This window comes from Osmerus eperlanus, chromosome 5 (genome assembly GCF_963692335.1).
Source record: "Osmerus eperlanus chromosome 5, fOsmEpe2.1, whole genome shotgun sequence".
Classification (NCBI taxonomy): Eukaryota; Metazoa; Chordata; class Actinopteri; order Osmeriformes; family Osmeridae; genus Osmerus; species Osmerus eperlanus.
Genome location: NC_085022.1, coordinates 16807639 through 16831928, shown reverse-complemented (window position 1 = coordinate 16831928; position 24290 = coordinate 16807639). Strand labels below are relative to the sequence as shown.

General features: G+C 45.9%; 2 protein-coding genes across 3 annotated transcripts in view; both read right to left on the bottom strand.

The window, feature by feature from the left end:
- The window catches only part of znf423 (zinc finger protein 423), a 91108-nt gene extending 78418 nt beyond the window's left edge, over positions 1 to 12690 (bottom strand). Inside the window, exon 1 of the mRNA XM_062462011.1 lies at positions 11735 to 12690. Within this exon, the coding sequence (XP_062317995.1) occupies positions 11735 to 11774 (40 nt within the window). The 5' untranslated portion in view covers positions 11775 to 12690. The remainder of the gene's footprint in view (positions 1 to 11734) is intronic.
- A 4569-nt stretch (positions 12691 to 17259) lies between these two features.
- si:ch211-216l23.2 (uncharacterized protein LOC565061 homolog) lies at positions 17260 to 23810 on the bottom strand. 2 transcript variants are annotated; one of them, XM_062462009.1, is made up of 9 exons: positions 23542 to 23810; positions 23090 to 23179; positions 22942 to 23009; positions 22677 to 22803; positions 20728 to 20927; positions 19388 to 19663; positions 19050 to 19214; positions 18600 to 18938; positions 17260 to 18505 (listed from the first exon to the last, which is right to left on the bottom strand). In XM_062462009.1, the coding sequence occupies exons 1-9, from the start codon at positions 23598 to 23600 to the stop codon at positions 18468 to 18470; spliced, it is 1362 nt and encodes a 453-aa protein (XP_062317993.1). In that variant the 5' UTR covers positions 23601 to 23810; the 3' UTR covers positions 17260 to 18467. The 2 variants fall into 2 exon arrangements, with proteins under 2 accessions (XP_062317993.1, XP_062317994.1); XM_062462010.1 differs by having other exon boundaries at positions 22677 to 22800.
- Between the last annotated feature and the right edge of the window lie 480 nt (positions 23811 to 24290).

Sequence of the window (24290 nt, the reverse complement as noted above, 5' to 3'; positions counted from 1 at the left end):
AAACCATTATTTAAGAGGAAAAACTCATCTCCCCCTAGGGTAGCGCAAACACACACACACACACACACTCCTTGACACAATTTATTTCTATATTATTGAAATTCCTCCTCTGTTAATTGGTGCTCTGCTGGTGAGAGAGCATGCTGCTATTTGCATTTCAGGGCCCTGCTAAGCTGCAAAATTACAGCCACACACACACAAAAACACATGCATGAAAACAAGCATGCACGCATACACACTAATGTAGCCAAGGTAGTAGCTTGCTGCCGGCAAGGCAGCAATCCATGTTGTGGCACAGCGAACGGCATGAGGGTAGAGATCAAACAAGCCGTGCTCAACGACATTACAAACACGGTTGCGTGAATTTACTCAACAAAAGCCCCTGAACCCATAGGGAGTGTGTGCATACACGTGTGTGTGTGTGCGCGCGTGTATGCGTGTTTTAAATTAGAGGTTAAATCTCGTAGACAGAGCAATGAGCTCCACACAAAGCAAACAGGGCGCTGCTGGGTATCCTGAGGGCACACACTCCACCACACACACACACACACACCGTCTCCAAGTAGGAGAGAAGCCCACCACTACTGTGCTCCAGTCGGAACCAACCCAAGGGACAGAGCCTTACATTAGTAAAGAGACTATACAGGTAAAACATCAAAGACCTGACTCTGTGCTTCTGTCAGCCAGACCTGCATACAGCCAACTGCAGAACATGGCTGGGGGGGGAGGGGATGTGGGGGGAGAGAAGGAGAAAGAGACTGAGAGACTGTTAGACTTAGTGAGAGAGCCCAGTAGTGTTAGAAAATGTGTGTGTGTGTGTGGTGGGGGGGGGGGGGGGGGGGGAGGGGGGGGTGGTAGTAATCCAGGGCTCCAGTGTGGTAGAGAGGTCTCACCTGGGCCTAGCTTCTCTGCAGCCTGTCTGCCTGCAGCCGCAGCATATACAGAATACCTAATGTGAGTGGAGCTGCCTGTCCAGCCTCCCCCTGGCCTGGGGGGGCTTCGGTGGGCTACGGTGGGCCAGGGGGAGAGGGGGAGGAGGAGGGCTGAGTCCTGCTGCTGGCCCCCGGCCATTCTGTCTGATTAAGTCCTCTACACTTAAGGGATAAAACCCTGCTCTCCGTCCTCTCCCACTGGAGGCTATTAGTACACCCCCATTTGCAGGTCCGGGAGCAAAGAGTGTGTCTGTGTGTGTTGTTAAGGGAATGTGTACGTGTTTGAATTTAAATATGTGTGTGTGCGTGTGTTGTAGAGGAAATGTGTACCATGTTTGAATTCAAATACATGTGAGTGTGTGTTTGTGGGCTTTGTGTGATGAGTGCGTGCGTGTGTTTCTTTAAGAGCCAAACTGCAGTGGAGCCCCAGGGAGTCTCCCCAGCAGCAGGGGTGAGCTGCAGCCCAGAGCAGAGCCCAGAGCCAGCCTCACTAGAACCACAGACCAGGGGAACAGAGAACCACAGACCAGAGAACTGAAGAACCACAGAACTGAAGAACCACAGAACTGAAGAACCACAGTACTGGAGAAGCACATAACAGGGCTACCGGACAGCATGAGTACTAGCTATGAAGACCCTCTGTGTCCAAACTACACACACACACACACACACACACCAGCACCCCTCACCTTCCAGAACTCCAACACTTTGCACTGCTCTGCATCACTAACAGTTGCTGGGCAAACAGAAGTGTAGTCATGCACTACTTCCACAGACCACTACAAGCGCATGTGCATACACACACACACACACACACACCACAGGGTTAGGATTAGTTCTGGTTATGTTCATTCTTGCAGCTGGCTGCATCCACACACACACACGCACGTGTACACACACACGCACACACACGGTGTGCCAGTGAAGAGATTTGAACATAAATGTGGCCTCAACATTGTATCCAACCACCACAACTGAACCGTACCGGCAGCCAGTTAGCAGCCAGTTACTTTAGCCATCTGAAACAATTGTATATGTCCTGTCTCTACTTCATTGTTTTAAATAATTTGCTTTTTGTGTGTGTGTGAGAGAAAATATGTAATCACACATAATTACCCACATACATACACACATGCAGGCACACAGACAGCACAGTCCTTGCCATTGTAAACAAATATTTACAAACCGGCCATCATTAATCATTCCTGTCTCCCTCTTCACTTTCGCTGTATTTGCTACACCTTTCCATCTCCTTCCGACAGTATCCCCCACCCCCTCTGCAGTTAACGCTTGACAATTGTTTCTCTAACTACCCCCACAACCTCCTCTTACCACCCCCCCAACCCCCTCCATCAAACGAGAGCCTGGGCACGTTATCAGGGCCTACAATTCCCAGAGTGCTCCACTTTGCAGCCTAAAAGAAGTATGGGCTGAGAGAGCTGCTGAGTCCCATATCACTCCAATGGGTCAGCGCAACCAATCACATGCTTCATATCCATCCTGGAGGGCAGTCCACGGGTCACCACAACCAATCACACACAGGCCACAGACCCAACAGGGTGGGGCCTGATGCTTTCTGTTAAATGGGACCGGGCATTTGACATCCCCGCCCCCCCCCCCCCCCCCTTCCCCCATCCTTTGCCTCCATAACCCATCTAATCCTGAGGGGCTGTCCCATTGGCTGGCCTCCCTGTCCCTCTGGACAGCATTGCGCCACCACTGGCTAAGCGTGATGCCAATCTGCGTCCCCAGCCCACCCCTGGGGAACTGTAACTTCAATGGACTGTCCTCCCAGCCCCAGCCTAGCCCAGCCCAGCACAGCCCTGGGACAGGGGCAGAAGCTGATTAACCAAATACTTTTATCAGCAAGGAAACCGCTCTGCCTGCCTGACGCACAAAACAGCCTTAAAACCACAAACCCAGCACCACTCGCCAGAAACACAGAGGACAGGGAGCGAACGAGAGAGATGGAGGGGGAGAGAGAGAGAGAGCGAGAACAACACAAAGCCTTCCTGACGAGTCCCTAAGGTTTCCATCCCTCTCTCTTTCTTTCACTCCCTCTCCCTATCACAGAGGGCAAGGCTGGTCCAAAATCCTGCTGAGCAGTCCAGCTGCTCAGAACCCCTCCTCCTCTCTGAACACCCACCCCTCCACCCCTCCCCACCCCCCACACACCCACTCAACCCTGCTGCTACACAGTTTATAGGTCTGGAGGCTAGTGGACTGAAGGACATTAGGGTGGATGGCTGGAGACAGAAAAAGAAAAGCGGTAGAGAGAACGAGAGAGAGAGAGAGAGAGAGAGAGAGAGAGAGAGAGAGAGAGAGAGAGAGAGAGAGAGAGAGATGATAGCAAGGGAGAAATGAGAGACCAAGAGGAAAGGGAAAGGGAGCGAAGGGGTGTGGAAGAGTGGCCAGCAGCAGTAACAGCAGTTGTTGTGTTTTCCATTTTGTGTTTCCCGAGGCAGTTCCTTGGTGGTGGAACCCTATGGGGAACCCGGCAGAACATGGCTGGTCCAGCTCTGCTCCCTCCCGTCTGCTCGTGCCCGCTCCGTGCGTCTCTCCATCTCACACCCCGCCTTCCCCCAAGAAAAGTTTGACAAGTTGTGTTCGATACACAAAACAAGTAACCACATATTTGTGTGTGTGTATATATATATATATATATATATATATATATATATATATATATATATATATATATATATATATATATATATATATATATATGTGTGTGTGTGTGTGTGTGTGTGTGTGTGTGTGTGTGTGTGTGTGTGTGTGTGTGTGTGTGTGTGTGTGTGTGTGTGTGTGTTCTAGTTCTCGTCGTCAGCAGACGTTTCCTGAGGAAAGCCCAGGGTGCCGTGTCAACTCTCCCTCTTCCTTTTCATTCTGCTCTGCCAGCACTACCTTTGTCTCTCAACAGCTAGAGTACACAAACGCACACACACACACACACACCACACGAGAGAGCTTCTTATCAAACCACAACAAAAACACAATAAGTGAAAATGGAACACTCGATTACATATTTCACCGACACGCGTACACAGAACACACACAAAAACACACACCACGGTGCACTAAAGTACCCAATCCGTCATGTTCAGGAGCAGGCAACACAGACAAAAACTAAAGAGGCCCTCTGATCTGAAATTTGTTTTTATCATCCGCCTCAGCTGTCAGAGGGAAGAGGGGAAGGTTTTCAATACAGAACTAGCGCCAGCAAGAGGAGAAACACCTGAGAGATGTACGAGAACAAAGAGGATGGGAAGAAAGCGACAGAAAGAAGACAGAGAAAGCGAAATAAAGAAGAGATACAGAGGCCATATAATAGAAAAGAGGGAGAGGGGGTAGAGAGACAGAGAGAGAGACGCAGGGTGAGAGAGAGGAGAGGGAGAGAAGCAGACATGATTAAATCACCAGGCGGGTCTCCCGCTGTTAGAGAGTGTGACACGAGTTCACAGCAGAGCACTCCGGGGACGCCACTCTGATCACGCTCCCTGCGCTCTGATGTCATCAGATAGAGCCTGAAGACAGGGGGCAGGGTGGCAGAGATGAACTCCCTCCGTCCATCACTCTCTTGTACCGTCCAATGTCTCATTCCTCTCAACACGCACGTCGCGCACGCACGCACACACCATACCCCCCCACCTTAGTTTGACACTGGTGACCGAGGACGAGGAGACAGATGAGGAGGAAGATGAGGAAGAGAAGGAGGAGGAAGATGGGAAAGGGGAGGAGGAGTAGGAGGAAAGGCCTCAGGGGAGTTCCGAGACTCTGGAGAGTTTCTAGAAATAAATGAGCTAGGAGACCAAATTCTTCCATCTACTCAGATCCAACAATACCCCCACCCCCCCACCCCCCCTTCAGACACATACACTCACTACAGGGATGCATGGACGGAACCACAACCATAAAAGCCACAAGACACTAGTCTGAGACATGGATGGCAGTTAAACACACACACACACACACACAGTTCCCCAGAGACTCAAAAGCCTAAACACACACACACACACACACACACAACAATACACATGCACACACCCATGTGAGGACCCAGGGCTGCCAGGGAGGGGGAGTTTTAATTGCCTTATCCTGCAGTACAGGCTGGGGAGTGCTTTTTGACTTGAGATTCCAATTTCACGCCAAGGCATTACTTAGTTTGATGCAGACTTGATTAGGCTTTAGAGAGGCCTGTCTGCTTGTGGAGAAGCTGTGACGATGGCACAACACTGGAGGACAGATTAACACAATTGTCACGCGCCTTCTGGGAGATCCAGATTCAGACCTATTGTCCTCCTGTCCTCCAATTTAGCCCGAGCACAAGTAACTACATTCGATACAAATGTGTTCAAAACTACAAACTACCTACTGTCTATCATGACTGACTGACGACCCCCACACACACACACACACACCTTGCATGTTTTGGAGAGAGGTTGGTACTCCCTTGGCTGCCCATCAACATCAACAGAGCAGGCCAAAGCAGACCCAGACAGACCAGGCCAAACCCTCTACATTTTTAACCTAGAGATCCATCGACCAACACACCAGTACCCTCCCGTACCCTGAGCCCTCGCTCTCCTCTCACCCCCAATCTCCTATTCTCTTTCTGCTGCCTCTCCCTCTCTCTCTGCCTCCCTCTCACGTTTGATAGGGACATAAAGCATTTATTAAGGGAGAGAAAAGCACTGGAGAGAAAAGACAGGCTGAGGGTTTTTTTTTTTTTTAAAGGATTCTCCTCTCGGCCTGTCTCCTCCCCGTCTGTCCAGCGCACCTCAGCACAGCCAAGTCCAACACAAGACTCTGACTGATGTTTTCAGAACGTTGGATGAGCATCACAATCATTCTTCTTATTCCTGGCTGGTGTACCGGTAGCCACGAATACGCTCCGATGTTTTGTTCTCTTTGCCATATAACTGTGCACGATACAATATTTACACTGTAAAGTACATGAACGAATTTGACGTAACCATTTTGGGTTTAGATTCTGCAGATTGGCCAATCATGGGATGGATATCTACTAACACCTCTCTTCATCTTTCCACAGTTGTCACTGACCTTATGCGAACCAGCAACCTGACTTTGAAATCTGAGGGCACGCGAGGAGTAAGAAAGGGGGGGAAAGTGAAAGACAAGACAGACATAAAGAAAGAGACAGAGACAAGACCTTTCACCTGTTCCCCCTTGAGATCAGTATCTGTAAATAGCTCACCACCTCACAAGGCAGTGTTGATCAAAGACAACACCTTACGTGTACTTTTCTTCTATCACAGCTAAAAACACCTAAACACTTCGTATATAAACATTTGCGAATCTCTAGATTTTCTTTCTTTTTTATATCCTCTATGGCCTGAAATTGAGAGCAACTTTAATTATTTGTTCCCCCTCAGCTCAGTGTTCACCAGGCGTATTATTCAGAGCCCTGCGGGGGGGTGCTCGCCTCTCCACAGAAGAGAAGAGCTGAATGAAAAGAAATCATAGAAACCCCGGCTGACTGACTTCAACATCAAGGACCGGTGCTAGTCAGAGGGTGAGAAGAGGGCTGTGTTAAGAAGAGGAAGTAATTACAATAAAAGGCTAATTCTGAGTTAGCTGAACACTGCAACGTAATGGGCCGGGGATAAAGACATGGAGACTGGCTAGCTAGCTGTATGGAGATGCTACAACACCCATCTAGCCACTTACATGAAAAAACTAATCTCTTTCAATCAGTGGAATTCAGTGGAACTCCAGAGAATCACTCAAGCAAAGAGGCTTTTCAAGGATACAGTGCATCAGGACAACTAAACAGATTCTGTCCATCTAAAGTATTTGTGAAGGTGTGTTCAACTTTTAACCCAGGTCTGGAAGGCAGACCTGTCTAGGACCCAAGGCCGGCCTAGCACCTAGCTCCTAGTCCTGCTAATAAGCCAACACCTAGCTGCAAGTGGCTAGCTAACAGTTTCACCTCATCTACAGTAGCAAGTAAGCTACCACTAGCAACTAGATCTGAAAGAATGACCATCACAGAGACCCACAAGCCAGGCCTGGTGGCAGGGGTCAAAGGGGGTCAACTCAAGACCAGAACTATTCATTAATTACTTCACCAGCAGCACATCCACCCCCCCCCCCCACCCCACCCCCCTTCGATCTCCTACAAACCCCCCTTTAATCATGGGATGTGAGGGAGCTGGGCTGAGCTGGGCTGGGCTGGGGGATGCTGGGCCAGCAGAGGGGGAAGCTGCCCAATAAATATATGCATCAACCAGGTGTGGTGAGGGGCTCTTAATTGCCCCCACCGCTTATGTTTAATGTACGGCCCACAGAGGGAGGGGATATGGGGGGCTGGCCTGACCAGGCTGGGCTACTAAAGGGGTAGCGGGGCTGGGGGGTGGAGGGGCTGCAGAAAGGCAACCTGAGGGGGCCAGAGGAGGATGACCACAGGACCAGAGGAGGGAGGAGAAGTGGATGATGGAAGGGCAGAGAGCGAGAGGGGAACAAGACAGAAAAGCATGACAGGAGGTGAGAGAATCTGAGAGAGGAAGGAAACTGAGAAGGAGGTCTATGTCTGCTAGGCTCTTGGAAGTAGATATACACGCTATAGTGTTGCGTATGTTCGGCTCTCTTGCACTTGAATGGATTCATGCTACTTGCTTTGGCTGGGGTCAAAGTTCGCATCAGAGCGGTAGCTGCAGCCCTGCTGCCTCTCACTCATGAACCACACACACAAACAGACCTACTTACAAACACACACACACATGCTTGAGGCACTGACATTTACACAGCGAAGCCATTACCACCACTCTACCCCAGCCCAGCCTCGGGTTGTCAGGTCTGTCACCTTGCTCAGTGGTTTACTGTACAGAACCTTGGTTGTTACCAGGGGTTTCATACAGCTATAGCAGTAGGTATCACAGCTTGTTACCTAGAAAAGATCTACAGTTATGGCTGTAAAAAAAAAAAACTGTAACACAACGTTTATGGCTGCCGTATGTGACTGCTCAGCTACAATGAACAACAGAAAACAATTCTACATGCACCCCCACCAAGGAGCATCCAAGAAGCAACATTTAGTCTAACTAGAATCTTGTCACATCTGCTGGTATAAGCGTATAGAAAGGCAGCATCTCTGGGAGCTTCTTCCACACAGTGGAAACCCTGAACCCAGGACAGGAAAGAAGGAGCGCGTTTCTGAGCCCTGCTTCTGGCTGCATTGTTCCAACACATTTTAATCTGACTGATGCAGCAGTCACACAATCAGAGTTTGAGAGAGAGGAACTTAGAGGGACACACTCCACAGGGAGGGCCTGGTAGGGGGCTGGGGTTGGCAGGCCTAGGGTGTGTGTGTGTGTGTGTGTGTGTGTGTGTGTGTGTGTGTGTGTGTGTGTGTGTGTGTGTGTGTGTGTGTGTGTGTGTGTGTGAGGGAGAGAATGAGAGAGGGAGCGTGAGAGAGGGAGAACAACAACAGTCACCCCAGTGCCGTCTTCTCTTTAGAAAGCTACTCAGAGCATAGCGGGGCAGGCTAGGTTCCTGAGCGGGCCCCGGTTCCGGACCTGTGAGCCCAGAGTGGTGATAAAGCTGGGTGCTAAGCTGGTTCCATGGCACAGCCCGGCACTGAGCCTCCCCATTAAGACAGATCCACACACACACACTAGCAGGCTGGCTGCTGATAAGGAGTTGTCGCTGGCACACACACTCCCCACCAGGGAGCTCACCCTGGGCACACACACACACACACACACAAACACAATAGTTGAGATACACACCCACACAAACACACACATTTCAGAGCAGAAGCACACATGTATACACCAGACAGGACCACTGTGGAGCTATCCTTCACATGAAGTCTATCTATGAAACAAAAAGGTCTTCATCACATCACACTAAATTATATTACAATAGCCAACATTGTCCATTCCACTCACTCTAATACCAGAACTACTGTACACTTTAAACAGATTATTCATCACCTTTCTAAGGAGCCTGGTGTGTGTGCGTGTACCTGTTCAGTGTTTTGAGTCAGTGGAAATCAAGGTTCAATACAAACTACCACCTTGCTGTGATTCTAAAATGACCAATCACAATTATTAAATACCTTCCCACCTACTGAACTTTGAAACGGTTTCAGAAACATTAATTGAGGTCCACCTCCTATTACACCATCAGTTATGTGCACTGAAGATGCAACAGTCAGGTCCTGTTGTTCATGCATGTGCTCAAATACTGTCTATACAATTGTAATATTGGTGCCAGGGATCAAACCATGATAACAACAAGTTAACACAGGTAGAGATATTTAATCTCTTATCCAGCACAAATATACTAACTACAAACATAAAAACACACGCACTTGGAGGGACCTGTGGTATCTCACTTCCCTATTTTACAGGAGCCAGCTGACCAATGAAGCTGTCCCTGGGCTAAAGTGACAATAAAACACATCTAACGTCAATACCATATGGGCTTGGGAAGATGTAAAGCATTAGACACACACACACACATTAACCCACGTTAACCCATGAAAAATCACTTGATGAGATTTGTTCAATAATTCAGTGTACCAAATAGTATTCAGATTCTAAAACATATCGTTGACCTCATTGAAACAATTTAATTTATCCGAAATGTGAAATTCTTCAAAGAAAGAAAAAGGATCTCTCTCTCTAAAGTGTAGGACTACATTGTGAATTAAATGTGTCTATACTACACTTCTAGGACTGGGATAGAGTAAAATAGACATATGGATAATGACATTACTGGTGGAATGTGCATGGAAGGAGAGAAGAGAAGGGGGGAGAGGAGAAGGGGAGGGGGGGTCGATTGGGGTGGAAATTGCCATTAACCCCAAAATTCAGGGTCAGAAAAAAATATGCTCAAGATGAGCCTTCTTCTAACCCCTCTCTCGCTCTCTAGAAAGGTTAAAGGTCTTAGTTCCATTTGATTGACAGTAAGCAACACGGTGAATAAAGAGAAATAAGTGCTCCAACGATCCCTCCCTGTCATGTGCACTCGTTCCCGCTTAATGTCCTGCAAATGAAGCGGATTTATTAATGTGTAATTAAGTAATAATCATCACTACATAATGCATGAAACACTCGAGGGGACGTGGGAGATATGAGACGGTAATGCCCCGGCCAGGCTCTCTGAGCAAAGACACACATTAAAAAGGGATTAATCGAGAGAAATAATATTTTGATAAGAACCGCTCGCCTCCTCCTCTCACCCCTCAGCCTGTAAGGCAGCCAATCATATAACCGTTAACAACTTCAATTAACTATCTGCAATTAGAAAATTCCCCACTCTAAACTGATGGTTATCACAAGAATGGACCACTCAAATCTTCCTTCTCTCTTTCACCCTCACTCTCTTGCGAACATGTCTACATGGCTGACAGTCGGTGTGTTACAAAAGAGGAATAAACAAAACATTTTGCAGGGCTTGTCGGCGCTAGCGCTAGCGTGTTGTGTTTAAGTTGAGTGAGCAGGTGAGGGACGTGAGGACATGAAAACACGGATAATCCCCCGGCGGCTGCCCGCCCTTGTGCCACTCCGCTGCCCCGCTCCCTCCCGGTGCTCGGTCGTGCCAGTCAGAGGGCAAGGTGCGGAGAGGAGATAGCAGCACAGACACACAGAAACACGTCTTAGTTACACGTAGATCAAGCCACTGGCCGCCCCGCACCACTGACTGAGTTTGTATCAGCTTTGTTTATCCTAACTCTCAAGCTTGAGGCTGCTGGCTGGCGGGCACTCTCAAACGCTGGATAGGCTACAGGAGGACAAGATTAGACCCATAAAAATCAGCTACTCGTTATACGTGATGTTTTCAGTCCTGGATGTGCCTTGATCCACTTGATCACGATTACAAAAACTGTTGAATAACCCATTTGTATAAATGGTGTGGCATCAAGCTATTGGTAGAATTGGTGGTAGACACAAATTAGAGTCAATTCATCATTGAACTAAATGCATTTGTATTTACCTATACAAATAAAATCAATAGTCTACTAATTGTCATTCCATGCTTTCATCGCGGTAGTGTACAGTGTGTGTACCTGCCCATAGCCAGGCATGGCAGTGAGCATTGGCGAGCCATATACCCTGCCAGTCGTTTTGGAAAACCAACCTCATCTTTGAAGACATATGTTTTAAGAGATAGAACAGTTGCATATGTGACCATAACCAGAGCCAGACCAGCCTCGTCTCGCCTACATGGGGGAGGGGTGATGACTGTGGACCACATGGTCAGCCCTTTGCCCATCTGGTATCTATAGAGCAGAATTTGGGGCCAAGTGCCCCCAATGCCAAGCATCATCTTCCACTGTCTACATGCTGCCGTCAAGTCTACGGAAAATGAATTCACTTCAACTTTGTTATTGTTGTAACTTCGTACAACAATAACACGAAATAGGGTATTGCCTCTGAACATCAACAAGGGGGAAACATGGAGACGGTGCTGAAAAGAATTGTGCTCATCTTTCAAGTAGGTTACAGTACAGTAGTTTATGTATTGAGCACGGGATTCATGCATCAGTTTCCAACAACAAAACAGCCGCAGTTAAACCGAAATTAATAATTAAACTAAATGCAGAGCACCTGATGATGACCATGCGCTGATTGCGAACAATTAACTATCAATTTACTGAAACTAATTGTTGGATAAATTGGCTCTGCTATTTTTGTTATGTTCCATAATAAAAGTGAGATTTTATTTTTGAATTTCACAGTACCCGCCACATTTACCCATGGTATCTCATTGGTCATAGTTCTACTCGTGAGTTTGTCCCCGTCTCTCAGTTACAAAAAAATCACATTGCCTACCTTTTACGGAGCGCGGTTTAGCCTGTTTTCGTCTCGACATGTCCGAGTAGATTGGCCTTCAGTATTTTGCAATATTTAGCTTCAATCTTGCCTATTGATCTCGTATGCCTTGTTCTCGTTCATACAGCTGGATACTTCAATTCTTATTTTCCCCACTTATTCTGCCTGTTGCAATGCGGCAACTTCAGTCTCTGACAGCTAGTAGTCCAGATATGTGGGAGGTGAAAAGCGCCCAGATACTTCAACGGCTGGACCCAACCTGTAGAATTAAAGGAATAACTTGTCGTTTGACATAAAGCGCGCCTATATGCTCTTTTGTTCCTTTGACGCGCTCTCACGCGCGAGCGACAGCGGGACTTTATCGCTACAGAGTCCGAGTTTCAAGGGGCAGGCGAAGCCGGATTGACAGCCATGCGGCAACACCTGGTCGGTACTACGGAAGGTGTCAATAGGTCCCAATAATGTGATTATCTTGATAAGAATTACGTTGAATCAATCTTGCCGTTTTTCCTTGTATTCTCCTGTCTTCGTCTTGAGATTTTTGGTGCCGTTATCGGAACTAGAAGTCTCTTTTCTCCGCGATTCTTGTGAACACTGCGACCCTTCTTGCGTCCGTTATTTTACAGAAGGTGGCATGGGCAATACAACCTTACCCAGCGTGTTCACCCCTTAGGGAATTCCCGTATTTATATCTCCACTATTTTTAATGCCTATAAACAGTGAAATGTTTGCGGTCGCTAGCCTCTTTCTCCCTTTTTCTTTGTCCTGACTCTGGTCCTCCCTCCGCCTCCCGATCCGACTGCTGGCGGGGCTGCAGCGCAGACACACATAATAAAGCCAGGCTTGGCTGGAAATGTAGCCGTGTCCCAGCAGGAGGATGTGAGAGTAGGGTCCCGGCGGGGGAGCGCTCTGATCCCGCAGGGAGCTCCGCACAGCCTGGGTTGAGCAGACAGAGAGAGCCAACAGCACCGAGCCATGGTCAGCCATGGAAACTACAGCTTAACTTGGAGCACAGATCGGGGACAAAACATGGAGCTTCGAGGAACACTACATTGAGCAAGAAAAATACGGACTGGATTCTTGTTCAGTCTCTTTTCCTTCCGCCACTTATTATAGTCTATGGCTGGCCATAGAGGGACACCGGTCTCACATTAAACTACAAACGGTTCATAATGGTCTTGAAATAATTATTTTTCTTTAGGTATCGTAGCTGGCCATTGGAGAATTATTTACATTGACCTACAGCCTATATAGCCTATTTAATCCATCATTAAAATACACTCGAAAATGTCCGGATACATAGGCTTAATTAATCAGACCAAACAAAACATAGGAGTAGGCCTAGACAATTTGGCAGAAATAACGTGAACGATGATTTCAGAGTGGTCTATATCCTCTTTATTGATCTGGAAATGATGGAAATCATTTGGAAATGGAAATGACGATTCAGAGTGACACAACTTGGGTCACAACTTAAGGACTGTAAGAAGGCATGAAGGCTATTCTTTAGACCACCCTTCATATCCAGTACTAAAAAGTGCATGTTTCCAACAGAAACCAAGGGGGGAAAACATATTTATAATCACATGGCGCTTTGTTCTTTTCTCTCCCGCGTTGTGAGATGCTCTCTGACCGTGCCTGAGCTGCTCAGGCGTTGTCATGGATAACTTGCTGGGCTCCCTGTCTTGACCAGCGGGTCGTCCCGCAGATTGGGCCTTGCCCCCCACCGTGAGACGGAGCGGCCTTTAAAATTGACCCCCCATGGAGGTGGGGGCCCCTCTTGTCTCCGTCTGAACTCCCCCTGAAATGAGTGCGCGCCTGGAGACCGGCTTTTTAAGGCTCTCGCGGCGTCCCAGGCAGCGGCCTCTGGCTCGCCAGGGTGAAAGCTCTCCACAGTGGGCTCTTAGTCTCCCTTAAATACAAAGGAGGAAAATAGCCCACATTACAAGCTCCTTAAGGGTCAAGGACAGTCGGGACATGAATGGTTTCTAAAAGTCGTATTGTTCAATCACATAGCCGGCGATTACACAGCCAGTCATCAACCTTCGGATTTGCTTTTTGAGAGCATCCGCGAGCAGCATTGAATAAGGCAAACAGACACGTGGTTGAAATTAATGAAGATGCTGACTCCGATAAAGAGACAGTGACATATGAATAGAACGGCTTCAAATGTTTAAGAACAAGGGTTACACCATTCAAATTGTAAAATTGTTTGTCGAAACCTGTTGGCCAACATCTGCGTTGCAATATCCTCCCCGGTTAAAAATGGACAAATAAATCAAAAATATTTTTTTTTACATAAGTCTTAGGAGCGAAGTTATTTTCAGCCCACATGGTTCTCTAATACATGTGAGAGACTGTATGAAACATTGGTTGGACTTCAATAAAGGCATGCACCTAAAACATGAGCATAGGTTTGGTTTGGTGGTGACACCCTGCACCATACACTACACGTGCTTTGCCGTGGTGGGGAGCTGGGAACATTTAATTGGACTTGACATTGGTAGGGACATGTCCCTACTGCCCACCTCTACACCTACAAGAGTTTTTAGCGCCTTGTGAAACCCCTTTCAAATGGCACGTCTCTTCCCTAAACTGTCGTAGTAGAGCAGTGGGCCTAAAGCTGCCTCTTTCCCAGTCTCACAAAGCCTTTGCCAAAGTCTGGCTCATTGTGCTGTCACTAGCATGGCGAGTTCATGTTATATTTATGTTGCCTACAGCACATTTTTTCTCTCTCTTTTTCTCTCTCCTCTCTCTCCCACTCTCCTCTACTCTGTTCTGTTGAACCCTAGCCAGCTCCACGAGGTCTTCCCTCCACAGACAATACCGTTACATCTCATTGGTTTTGCCCTAGATAAGCTATTTTTATAGGAAATAATTAGACATAACTGATTTAAATACTGCAAAGCCTGGCTCCTTTGTCTTGTTAACGGGCCGCGGGTGCAGCCTACAAAGGTGATAGAACAGAAAACATTTTGCCTCTAGTGTTATTTTTTACTGAACATGCTTGGCATAAAAATAAATAAAAACGTGCCCATCTGTGTTTCAGATAGTGTGTTTTGACAGTTTAGAAATGTACCCCTCTCCTGTTTGCATGTGCATCTCTGGGTTTCAAGTGGAAGCGTGTACTCTGTCTTTCTACCTGCTGATGGTTTCTACCACGGTTAAACTGATGTGCGCTGTCCTCACATACAACAGAACAAGAAGGAGGAGAATGATGGAGAGAGGTTGGAAATGGAGGGAGAGAAAGAGTCAGTCACTGGTGTCATCAACATCCTGGGTTCAAACCTGCATGCCCCCCTGTGGTGGTTCACCTCCCATTGACCACCTCCTCAGACAAACCCACACCATTAACAACACTTGTGATTTAGATCCTATTCCAATACTGTCCTAAATATGCAAATATAGTTCCGCTTCCCGTGATCGTTCTCATAACATCTGACAGACATGTAGTGTTCTATCTGTTTCATTGTGTGTGTGTGTGATTGTGTGCATCTGCATATGCATCTTGAGAATGTGTGTATGAATAACAGGGTCCGGCCTGGCGTGCAGCAGTTAAGCAGAGGCAGTGGCAGTGTGTCGGCATTCCGGTGGAAAAGGGCTTTTTCTTAGGAGCAGCAACAATGCCCTTTCTCCCCCGACGAGGGCTCTCTGTGGGGAACCCGCTCCTAATTTCCTCCATCCATAATAGAAAGAGCTACATTAAACAGTGCCATTAGTGCCAGCAATTTGTTTTATTCTCAACAGAAAGAGAAATGTTATCTGTGGCGGACAAACTTAACCCAATTAAAGCTGGTGGAGCCGAGGGGCCTCTGCGGATGCAGGGCTGCATGGGTCTGGAGGGCCCAGGAGCCGAGAGCCTGCCAAGTTTGGGGGAAGAAAGCAGGGAACTAAAGAGAGAATGAAAGGGAAAAGAATGATGGACTTTGCCAAACAGACAGAGGAGGGAGCGAGAAGTTTGTCCCGAAGAATATACTGTATCTTGTCTCTGATGTGTGTGTTGTATGTACATGTGTGTGTCTGTTTGAGTCTGTGTTTCTCAGTGTTGGCGTCTGTATTTTGAGCACAACTGTTCTGTATACAGTGACACTATATTGTACTTTAGAGCTGCTCGCCTTCTCTTTCTGGAGGACCATACATCACCAGACAATAAATCAACTGAATCAAGTGTGCTAGATTAGTTTCCTAGGTCAGGATGTTGCATTTGGTGTTGGAAGGCCCAAACCTCATCAGGGTGTGTGTACTCTAGCTGTTGGGAGACAAAGGTAGTGCTGGCAGAGCAGAATGAAAAGGAAGAGGGAGAGTTGACACGGCACCCTGGGCTTTCCTCAGGAAACGTCTGCTGACGACGAGAACTAGAACACACACACACACACATGCACACAAAGTGTGACATGGCGTCAAGGAGTAAGAGGGATGTTGCATTTACATGTTTGTGTAAAACCATGTGGTAAAACTACCTTTAAATGATAAAACCACCTTTGTTCAATAACATATGAGAACACCTTTATCTAAATATGTATACAGCAAATCGCTTTACTTGGAAAGACCCAGTGAAAGGTCATGGGAGCACAAACCCACACAAACTCACACACACCCCTCAACCCCCACCCCCAATCTTTAACCACACATCCAAGTGTTAATTGTTGTGATAACACAGTTCAATGACAGCTCTCTAATTATCAACATGCCTGGCTGTCAAACATCTTCTGGGTAGTGTGTGGCAATGTATGTTAGGGTATTTGAGTGTGCATCAGTAAATAGAATAATGTGTGGCACAGTCAGTGTGATGTAGTGTGTATGCGTGCGTGTGTGTGTGTGTGAGAGAGACAGAGAAAAGCAGAAGATTCTAATGAAGCTGACACTCCCAGCTGCCGACATAGACCCAGCAAGAGGTGAAAGTAACAGAGAAACATATCCCATTAATAAGACCCACCACAAATCCTGTGAATTCTGACACAGTGACACTAGGAATAGTCATAGTGCTACTTTTTGATTGATATCCAGTTGTGACGGGAGCACAAGAAAGTCAGCTGGAGTGTAAGGGGTGAAAAAAAAAATGTTGGGGGTGTCTGTTCTATATGGGGTGTCTGTTCTATACTTGAATGTTTCCATATCTTCACCTGGTTCACCCTTCTGACATACTGAGAGTAAGAAGAGATGGGTGAACATGATGATTGATGCGTCCATGTGTCTAATTTCTAAATCCATGTGTCTGTCTGACTCATCCACCCATGTGTCTGTCTGTCTGGGTATGGGTCTGCTGGAAAGCACTTGTTTTTCTCCTTTCTCCCACACAGCTACCCTCCAATCAGCATCTCCCAGCTGGGGAAGCCGAGCATAAACAGCCTCCATTACTCCCAGAGTTGATGGATTCCTCACAGCTGCAGACGGAGGCCTGCCATCAGGACCAGCAGACGTAAACAGCCGGGGAACATGCCTGGCCACACACCATACACACGCGCAAACACACACACTAAACTTTAACTTTGTAGTTTTGTCATTTATTCTCAATTTGTATCGTGTGTGTCTCAGTTCTTACAGAGTGTATTCTGTTCTGCCGTAACAGAAATAGCTCAACATTTGTTATGGAGGGCCAGAGATTCATAAAAAATTACATGTTAGACATAAAATAATATTCAACAATACATATATGTATGTCCTATACATATACATATATCATTTTTCTCTCAGACCGGAAGTTTTGTCAATAAAACCTGCATTTATATACTCTGGAAGAACTACAGTATGATTAATAATCACTGCAGTTTCAATCAATAACTATAAAACAACATTAGGGGTCAAACATTAATGAAACATGAGTTTGATTTTAGGGACTTCTGATTCCAATGAATAAGCTTCATTCTTTTTCCAGAGTGAGGTTCTGAGGTGTGCAGTGTGGTTGAGTTATACTAAAATGTACACATTGCATGGAGCTGCTGCCCCATCTAGTGGTGGAAATGTGTTCCACTCAAATGGGATTCCCACACCCTGATCATCATCATCAGATTCTATGACTACACATTTCTTCAAAATCAAGGCCTCAACATGGCATGTTAAACACATGAATTAGAGCTGATTATCTTCCCATACAGAAAAGGTAATCAAAGAATCGTATAAACAAAAGTGTGCCGTGTCTTGTGAGTGCTGGACTGATCAGAGTAAAGTGACCCCTTTCTTGCAGTTATTTCATTGTACTTGGCGACCAAAACAAATGCATGTGACATTCTGTATTAATAGTACTATTAAAATAGTCTATTAAAGTTACAATAACAATTGTGTTTTGATTACATTTTATTACAATTTACATCCTATTCTTACATATATATATATAAAAAAACCACAACTACAAAAAGTACATGGGAGCGTAGAGAACAGCTGTCTTTAACATTGTGGATGACAAAAATCAAACAAAAAGCTAAGCGGCACACTACCAAGGGTCAAACAGGTCACACCAATGTCTGAGCTTGCGTAATTACAGATTAGTTTACATCAAACTGGTTGATCAAGCATTGAAATAAAATGACAAAAACTGGGTCCTGAGTGTGCTGCATGATATTTCACCCGGCATCCATCATAGACTGGCATCCATCACACTGATCAATATCACCCTACCATGTTTACAGGGATATTAAAGTTTCATAGTCAACATGACTGACACTCATGGTTATCCTGTACACATTTCTGCCTGAACATTAAACAGTGTGATGTAAGAGTGTGTGTGGGTGTGTCCTCAGCGTCTGGGGGCGTTGGGTCGGGGAGGGGGGCCACCTGATCGGAAGACGGAACAGAAACAGAAACTTGACACCAACCGTACACCACTAATGATCCTAGTCAGTGAAAGACTCAGACCAGTGAGACTGACCTGGACACGGCAGCAGCCCGGGTTGTGGCCCCCCCATGTGAAGGCTCTTCAGGGATGGAGGGGCTCCTCTGGGGGGGTGGGGAGACATGGGGCCCCTGGGAGCCATGAGGCTGTGTGGGGGGCCACTCTGTAGGAGCAGACCCCGGGGGAGTGGCGGACCACGAGAGGGAGGGGGGCCATGGTGGTGGGGGGGTGGCCCTCGAGAGGAGGGGCAATGTAAGGGAGGGCCCCGAGGAGGAAGGGGTCCACGTGGGGCAGGGGGGCCGTGGGGGGCTGGGGGGCCGTGGTTGGCCCTGTGCATGGACAATAGTGGTGGGGGCTTGGTCTTAGGGTAGGAGCCTGGATGGAGAAAAATAAAAACAGACACTGAAAACCCTCCTTACAAAAGCACCAAAAGGTAGAGTCTTTAGATTAAGAGAAAATAGATATTATGAAACAAAAGCTACTGACCTGGGGGGGCCATCAGGGGGGTGGGCTGTGGGTGGTCTCCCATGGCCACCTGGGGGGGGGGAGGACCGGAGGGGGTGGGCAGCAGGGGAGGGGGCTTTCCCAGGCCAGGGGGCAGAATCTTCCTCCTCTCAGGGTGGGCTCCGTCCTCTGTCTCTGAGGAGGTCGCTGGGGAAGATGACAACACCAACAGATAAGTGAGACATGTTTGTATTTCTGTCTGGAGTTTGGAAACCTGTGTGGGGGGAGCGGACACTGTTTGGATGTTGGTCCAGACTCATGTGCACCACATGACTAATGGTATCTGAAGGATACAGGGCCTGAATGGGTGAGTGTGTCACCTTGTGAATGGTCCTGGCGGGAGCGGAGGTACTCAGCAATGGTTCCCAGCTCTTCGGAGTAGAGGTGCACGCCCTCGGCCAGGAAGAGGAGCAGCTGGCGTGTCTCTGCCGGTACTGCGTGCCTCTCCATCTTCTCTCTCTCCAGGAGGTCATCCGCCAGCTCGGACGCTCGGGCCGCCATCTCCGTCGGGTCCTTCTGAGGACGCTCCCCGAGTCCTCGGCTGTATTCCGTTATGACAAAGTCCATGGCCTGCTCCTTTGGCATGTTCCGGTGGACTGTGCAGGGTGGGGTTTAAGAGGGAAGGGTGAAAAATGACAACGACGACACTGCAAGACGGCCATTTACTGAAAGTCATATTTAGACACTTCAAATCTACACTTTATAACTCAGGAATCTATGTTGGGGTTTAGTGGAGCTATTGATGGTGCATGTATCATTTTGTGAGTGGGTTTGTGTTTCGTTGTGCATTGGAATATTTGTTGGTTTTACATAAACATAAATTAAATGTATTTGTCTGTGTTTGATTGGAAATGATGTTGATGGTGTGTAAGCATCTGTATTAGCTCTGTGTAAGACTAATGGACTTGATTTATCTTCAAATGTATTTTGTCAGGTTGTCTCAGGACGTTTTGATTGATTAGATTATGAGAACAAATCATTTAAAAAAAACAATTTGATGTGTGGTAGACCGTGAATTATTTTAAGTGCATCTTGTCTACCATTTCATTTTTATATATGATAATTATATGAGATTGTGTTTTTTTGTTTTGTTTTATTACTGCATTTTAAATAGTTTGTGCAAAAATGTATTAATCGTGATGTGAAAACTTACCCACAGTTTGCAAATGTTTGAACAACATGAGTTTTTTATAGCACCCAAACAAGCTAATTACCTTTTTTATTTGTAATTTTTTTTAACCTGTTTTGGACTGTCCTCTGCCAAGCCTGAAGCATCTACCATTTGTGACTGATAAAGGAGTTGTTAAATTGGTAATATAAAGTGTAGGCCGACTGTATGGATTCTAATTCATTAGGCAATGGTTAATGTGTTTTGTGTGTGAACCACTGGGGTTGATTTAAGAGTCTATTGAATGTGAGTATTAGGCCAAAAGCTGGAGCACAGAACCTAGGCATCATCAGCTTTTGTAATGGTTTTCTGTTCTTGCTAGAAGTGCATTTTATTGGAGTCTATAATAACAGGCTTTAAAACTAAAAAAATTTTGTTTGGTGAAATTCACTTTGTATTGATATACCCTACTGGAAGCTGTAGGGTGAACAGCGTGCGCTAGGGGTTTTTAGGTAACTGTGAGGGGCTGGGCGTGGGGGGAGGGGGACTTACTTTTGAGGGACTCTGAAAATATGATAACAGTGCAGGAGGAGAGTGCTACATTAGTCTGCTCCACGAGTATACATAAGGGGGAGCCAAGGCCGCGCACGTCCTGCAGGGCCCGCGTCAGGCCAGACTCCGCCTGCAGGTAGAGCATTTCCACAGAGAGGCCACGCTCCTGCAAACACTGGCCTAGCGATTTGGGGTAATCCCTTTGAAAGAAGAAGAACAACAGCAGCTTGGTTATTGTCCACATAAGACATAGAACTCATAGATGGGGCACCAGCCCAGTGCAACTTCACCTACTAGCACCAGCTTGACATCGCTGCGGGGGGGCGATGCATGTTTGGTGATTCCCTTTTATCTTATCTAATTATGGTTTGAAAACAAGGAGGTGAGTGTGAGAGAGTGTGAGTGTAAGAGAGAGAGCTGTGGAGATGTTTAAAAATGCTGTAAATTTTACATAAAATTATATTAATGAATCACCTTGCAAATGGTATAGGATGTTTCTGTCACTTTATATCAGTGAAATACGTCTATTAATTGAAATACACTAATTGAATATAGTGTATTTCTGTACATATTGATGTGTTTAAAGTTGATGTGAGAAATATGTAAATCAACGAGTGGAATTAGGACTGCTTTTTAAATGTGTTATTAGATATTGAAGAGTTATATATTTTGTTAATAATAATACAAAAGGGACATGGAGCCAAATCTAGCTCTGAGACAATATTTTTGTGTTCCATTGTTGACTTCCTTTGCTGGTCAATGCCACTTCAAAGTTAGTTGGCCGGTTGCCTTGATGAGGCAGACCACTGCTCTGGGCTGCCATCGGGTGATGGATAACAGAGAACACATTTCTACAGTGGACAATCCCTGCATCCGTGTGTGTCGTGGTGTTACACAAACAATTCTTCTTCTTGTGCATGGTAGTGTGTAATGCAGTCAAACTCCTCAAAAGTAATATTTAAGAATCTTAAAACAAATTCTTAGGGGGATTCTAAAACTAATTTAAAGACAAAAAAATTATAGTGATTGTAAGCATGGGTTTGCATTTAAACTAAGATGAGAATTATATTTTGGAAGGAAACACAACATCAGTTAAAAAAGGACCCAACATCAGATTATGGCCTGGACTGCCCACTGAAAGAGAGGCTTATTTTATAAACCTAATTGGACATGGCTTTAGCTAGACTTGGCAGGATGGTTAAGAGACGATCAATAGAACTATGGGAATGATCTGATACTCACTTTAATCCCAAAATACTGCGTTAGAAACCAGCCAGACGGGGGCGCCCAGGGTAGAGCGCATAACACATGAGCTGAGGCTTTACCGCAGGGGCCCGGGTTTGAGTCCTGCCCGGACCATTTCCTACATGTCATCGTCTCCCGCTGCCTTTCCTATCGATCTCCAATAAAGCATGCCTCAAAACTATATTCAGTGTCGGTTGAAAATCTATTTTGAATTATTTAAAATTGCTTCTACTTTCCAGCAAATTATGTTACAACAATCCTGTTCCAGGCAGTTCCTGCCTCCTCCTTGGCTTATCTGAAAGATGTCCAAAAACTGTGCATTTTACAACATATATATTGTATAAAGCAATGATGGTGCAATTTCACAACTTTTTGTATTGAAGTTTTTGAGTTGGTAAAAGTGAATATTACAGGACCAAACCTATTTACCGTGGGAGTAATACAAACAAACATTTAGGCGTTTTCTTTAGGCTCTAAACAGGTATGTGCCACACCTGGGTGCAGAAATTTTTGTGTGATGTCAACATAAGTGACTACGTTTTGGGGTTTTTTTGCTAGCAGGGGATCACATTTTGCTCCATAAGAAGTCCCACACAATCACACTGTCTGCTACATTCGACTACAGACAGTTGGTGATGCCCTTCTTTGTTTATTATCCTTCAACTGACAGGGAGGAGACTGGGCAGAGATGGCAATATACTTACGTGGACTGGTTGCTTACGGACAGGACTACACAGTCTGCAGCTCTTCTCTCTTCCTGGATATGTCTGTAAAAGCGCTGGTATAGAGTCTTGCGCTGATCAGCTGGAGGCTTGTAAGCATCTGATGCTGCTAGAGAGAGCGATAGGGAGCAAGAGAGAAATATGTTTTTGCAAGGTATCACATTTCCAGCACATAATGATCAAAACTGCAACCAAACATTTACCCATCACTGAGTGTATACATGCAGTACTGTGCAAAATATCTTACCATTCTGTTGATAGCCTTCATATTTCATTGGACCACTGTAATGTTGTTGGTCTAAGACCTCTTCATAACTGTGAGGAAAAAAAATTACCACGGCAAAACGAATACATATTTTTCTCATATCAGGAGGCTAACTATATTTTATGTATACCTTTCTGCATCCTTGTTGTGGTCCTCCGTCCTCTCCTCTCTAACAACGGGGTATGGTGCTGGTCTTCGGAAAGACCGTAGAGGTTGGACCCTTGTAAAGGAGACATAAATTTGCCAGTAAATGTTTGAGCAAATTACACAATAATTCACTGGAGTAGTAATAGCGACTACTGTAATTCGTAGATGGCGACAGATTATCTTCTTAGTGAATACTAGCTAGCTTGCTAGCCAACGACGACAAAATAGCTAGAGCTACCCGGCAGTAATGTAGCTGCAGCTATATCTACACAGCCAATGCAATGTTGTTACTAGCTTGCTAGATAGTTCCTTGAATGTTCATCTGAACAGTAAAAATGTTTTTTGCTCATATTAGAATCATGCAAAAACCTATAAACATTATTTTTCTTTATAAACTATCTAAATAGCTAACGTTACACTGTGGTAGCCACTTACCCTCCATTTGGATTGGGTTGGGGTCTTCTGCCGCTCGGGGAAATAACCCACGACGACATTGCACGTTGACAGCAAAAGACAGATGAAACTACTTAACTACTATATAGATTTATAAACCAATTGTGAGACCATAATCAGGTGTACAGCCCTCTAGCAAACAATATAGCGAACAAAATTGCTCATGCGATTTTCGTTTTGTCAAACAGGGTGCTTCTTCTTCTTTTGACTTCCGGGCAATCTAGGCACGCCAAGCGCATTGTTGCCTCTCGCAGGTCATTGACTGAAAGCACACATCGTCACCGACAACCATCAGATTATACATAGTATGGCAAGCCGTTCATTTAACCAATGAATTGTTGTTATCAACAATTCGAATTCTTGATATGAACAATTCAATTTTGGATATCAACAATTCAATTTTGGATATCAACAATTCGAATTTTGGATCAAAATTGAATTGTTGATTTAAAAAATTAGAATTGTTGATATCAACAAATGATAAAACGGCTTGCCATAATGTAGAGCCAGTGAACTTCCTCCCGCGGTGCGCTGGACATAAACAATCAGGTCCAGCCGTGGAGGGGGGCCAGGAACATGCAAATAAGCTGTGTTTCCACAGGTTTGAGTCAACCCATCCCCCCCTAACTGTGGAAAATATCTTGCATTTTTACAGTCCCCAACAAAAGGACAACCCAGTTATCTCAATGACTACAGGCCAGTGGTAATCTTGCATGTGAAGACTGCCAAGA

Coding starts and splice junctions, on each gene's coding strand:
- si:ch211-216l23.2 (XM_062462009.1), bottom strand. CDS start 23,600: ATGTCGTCGTGGGTTATTTCCCCGAGCGGCAGAAGACCCCAACCCAAT. Junction 19,664..20,727: donor ATTTTCAGAGTCCCTCAAAA/GTAAGTCCCCCT, acceptor CACCCTGCACAG/TCCACCGGAACATGCCAAAG. Junction 18,506..18,599: donor CGGGCTGCTGCCGTGTCCAG/GTCAGTCTCACT, acceptor TCTTCCGATCAG/GTGGCCCCCCTCCCCGACCC.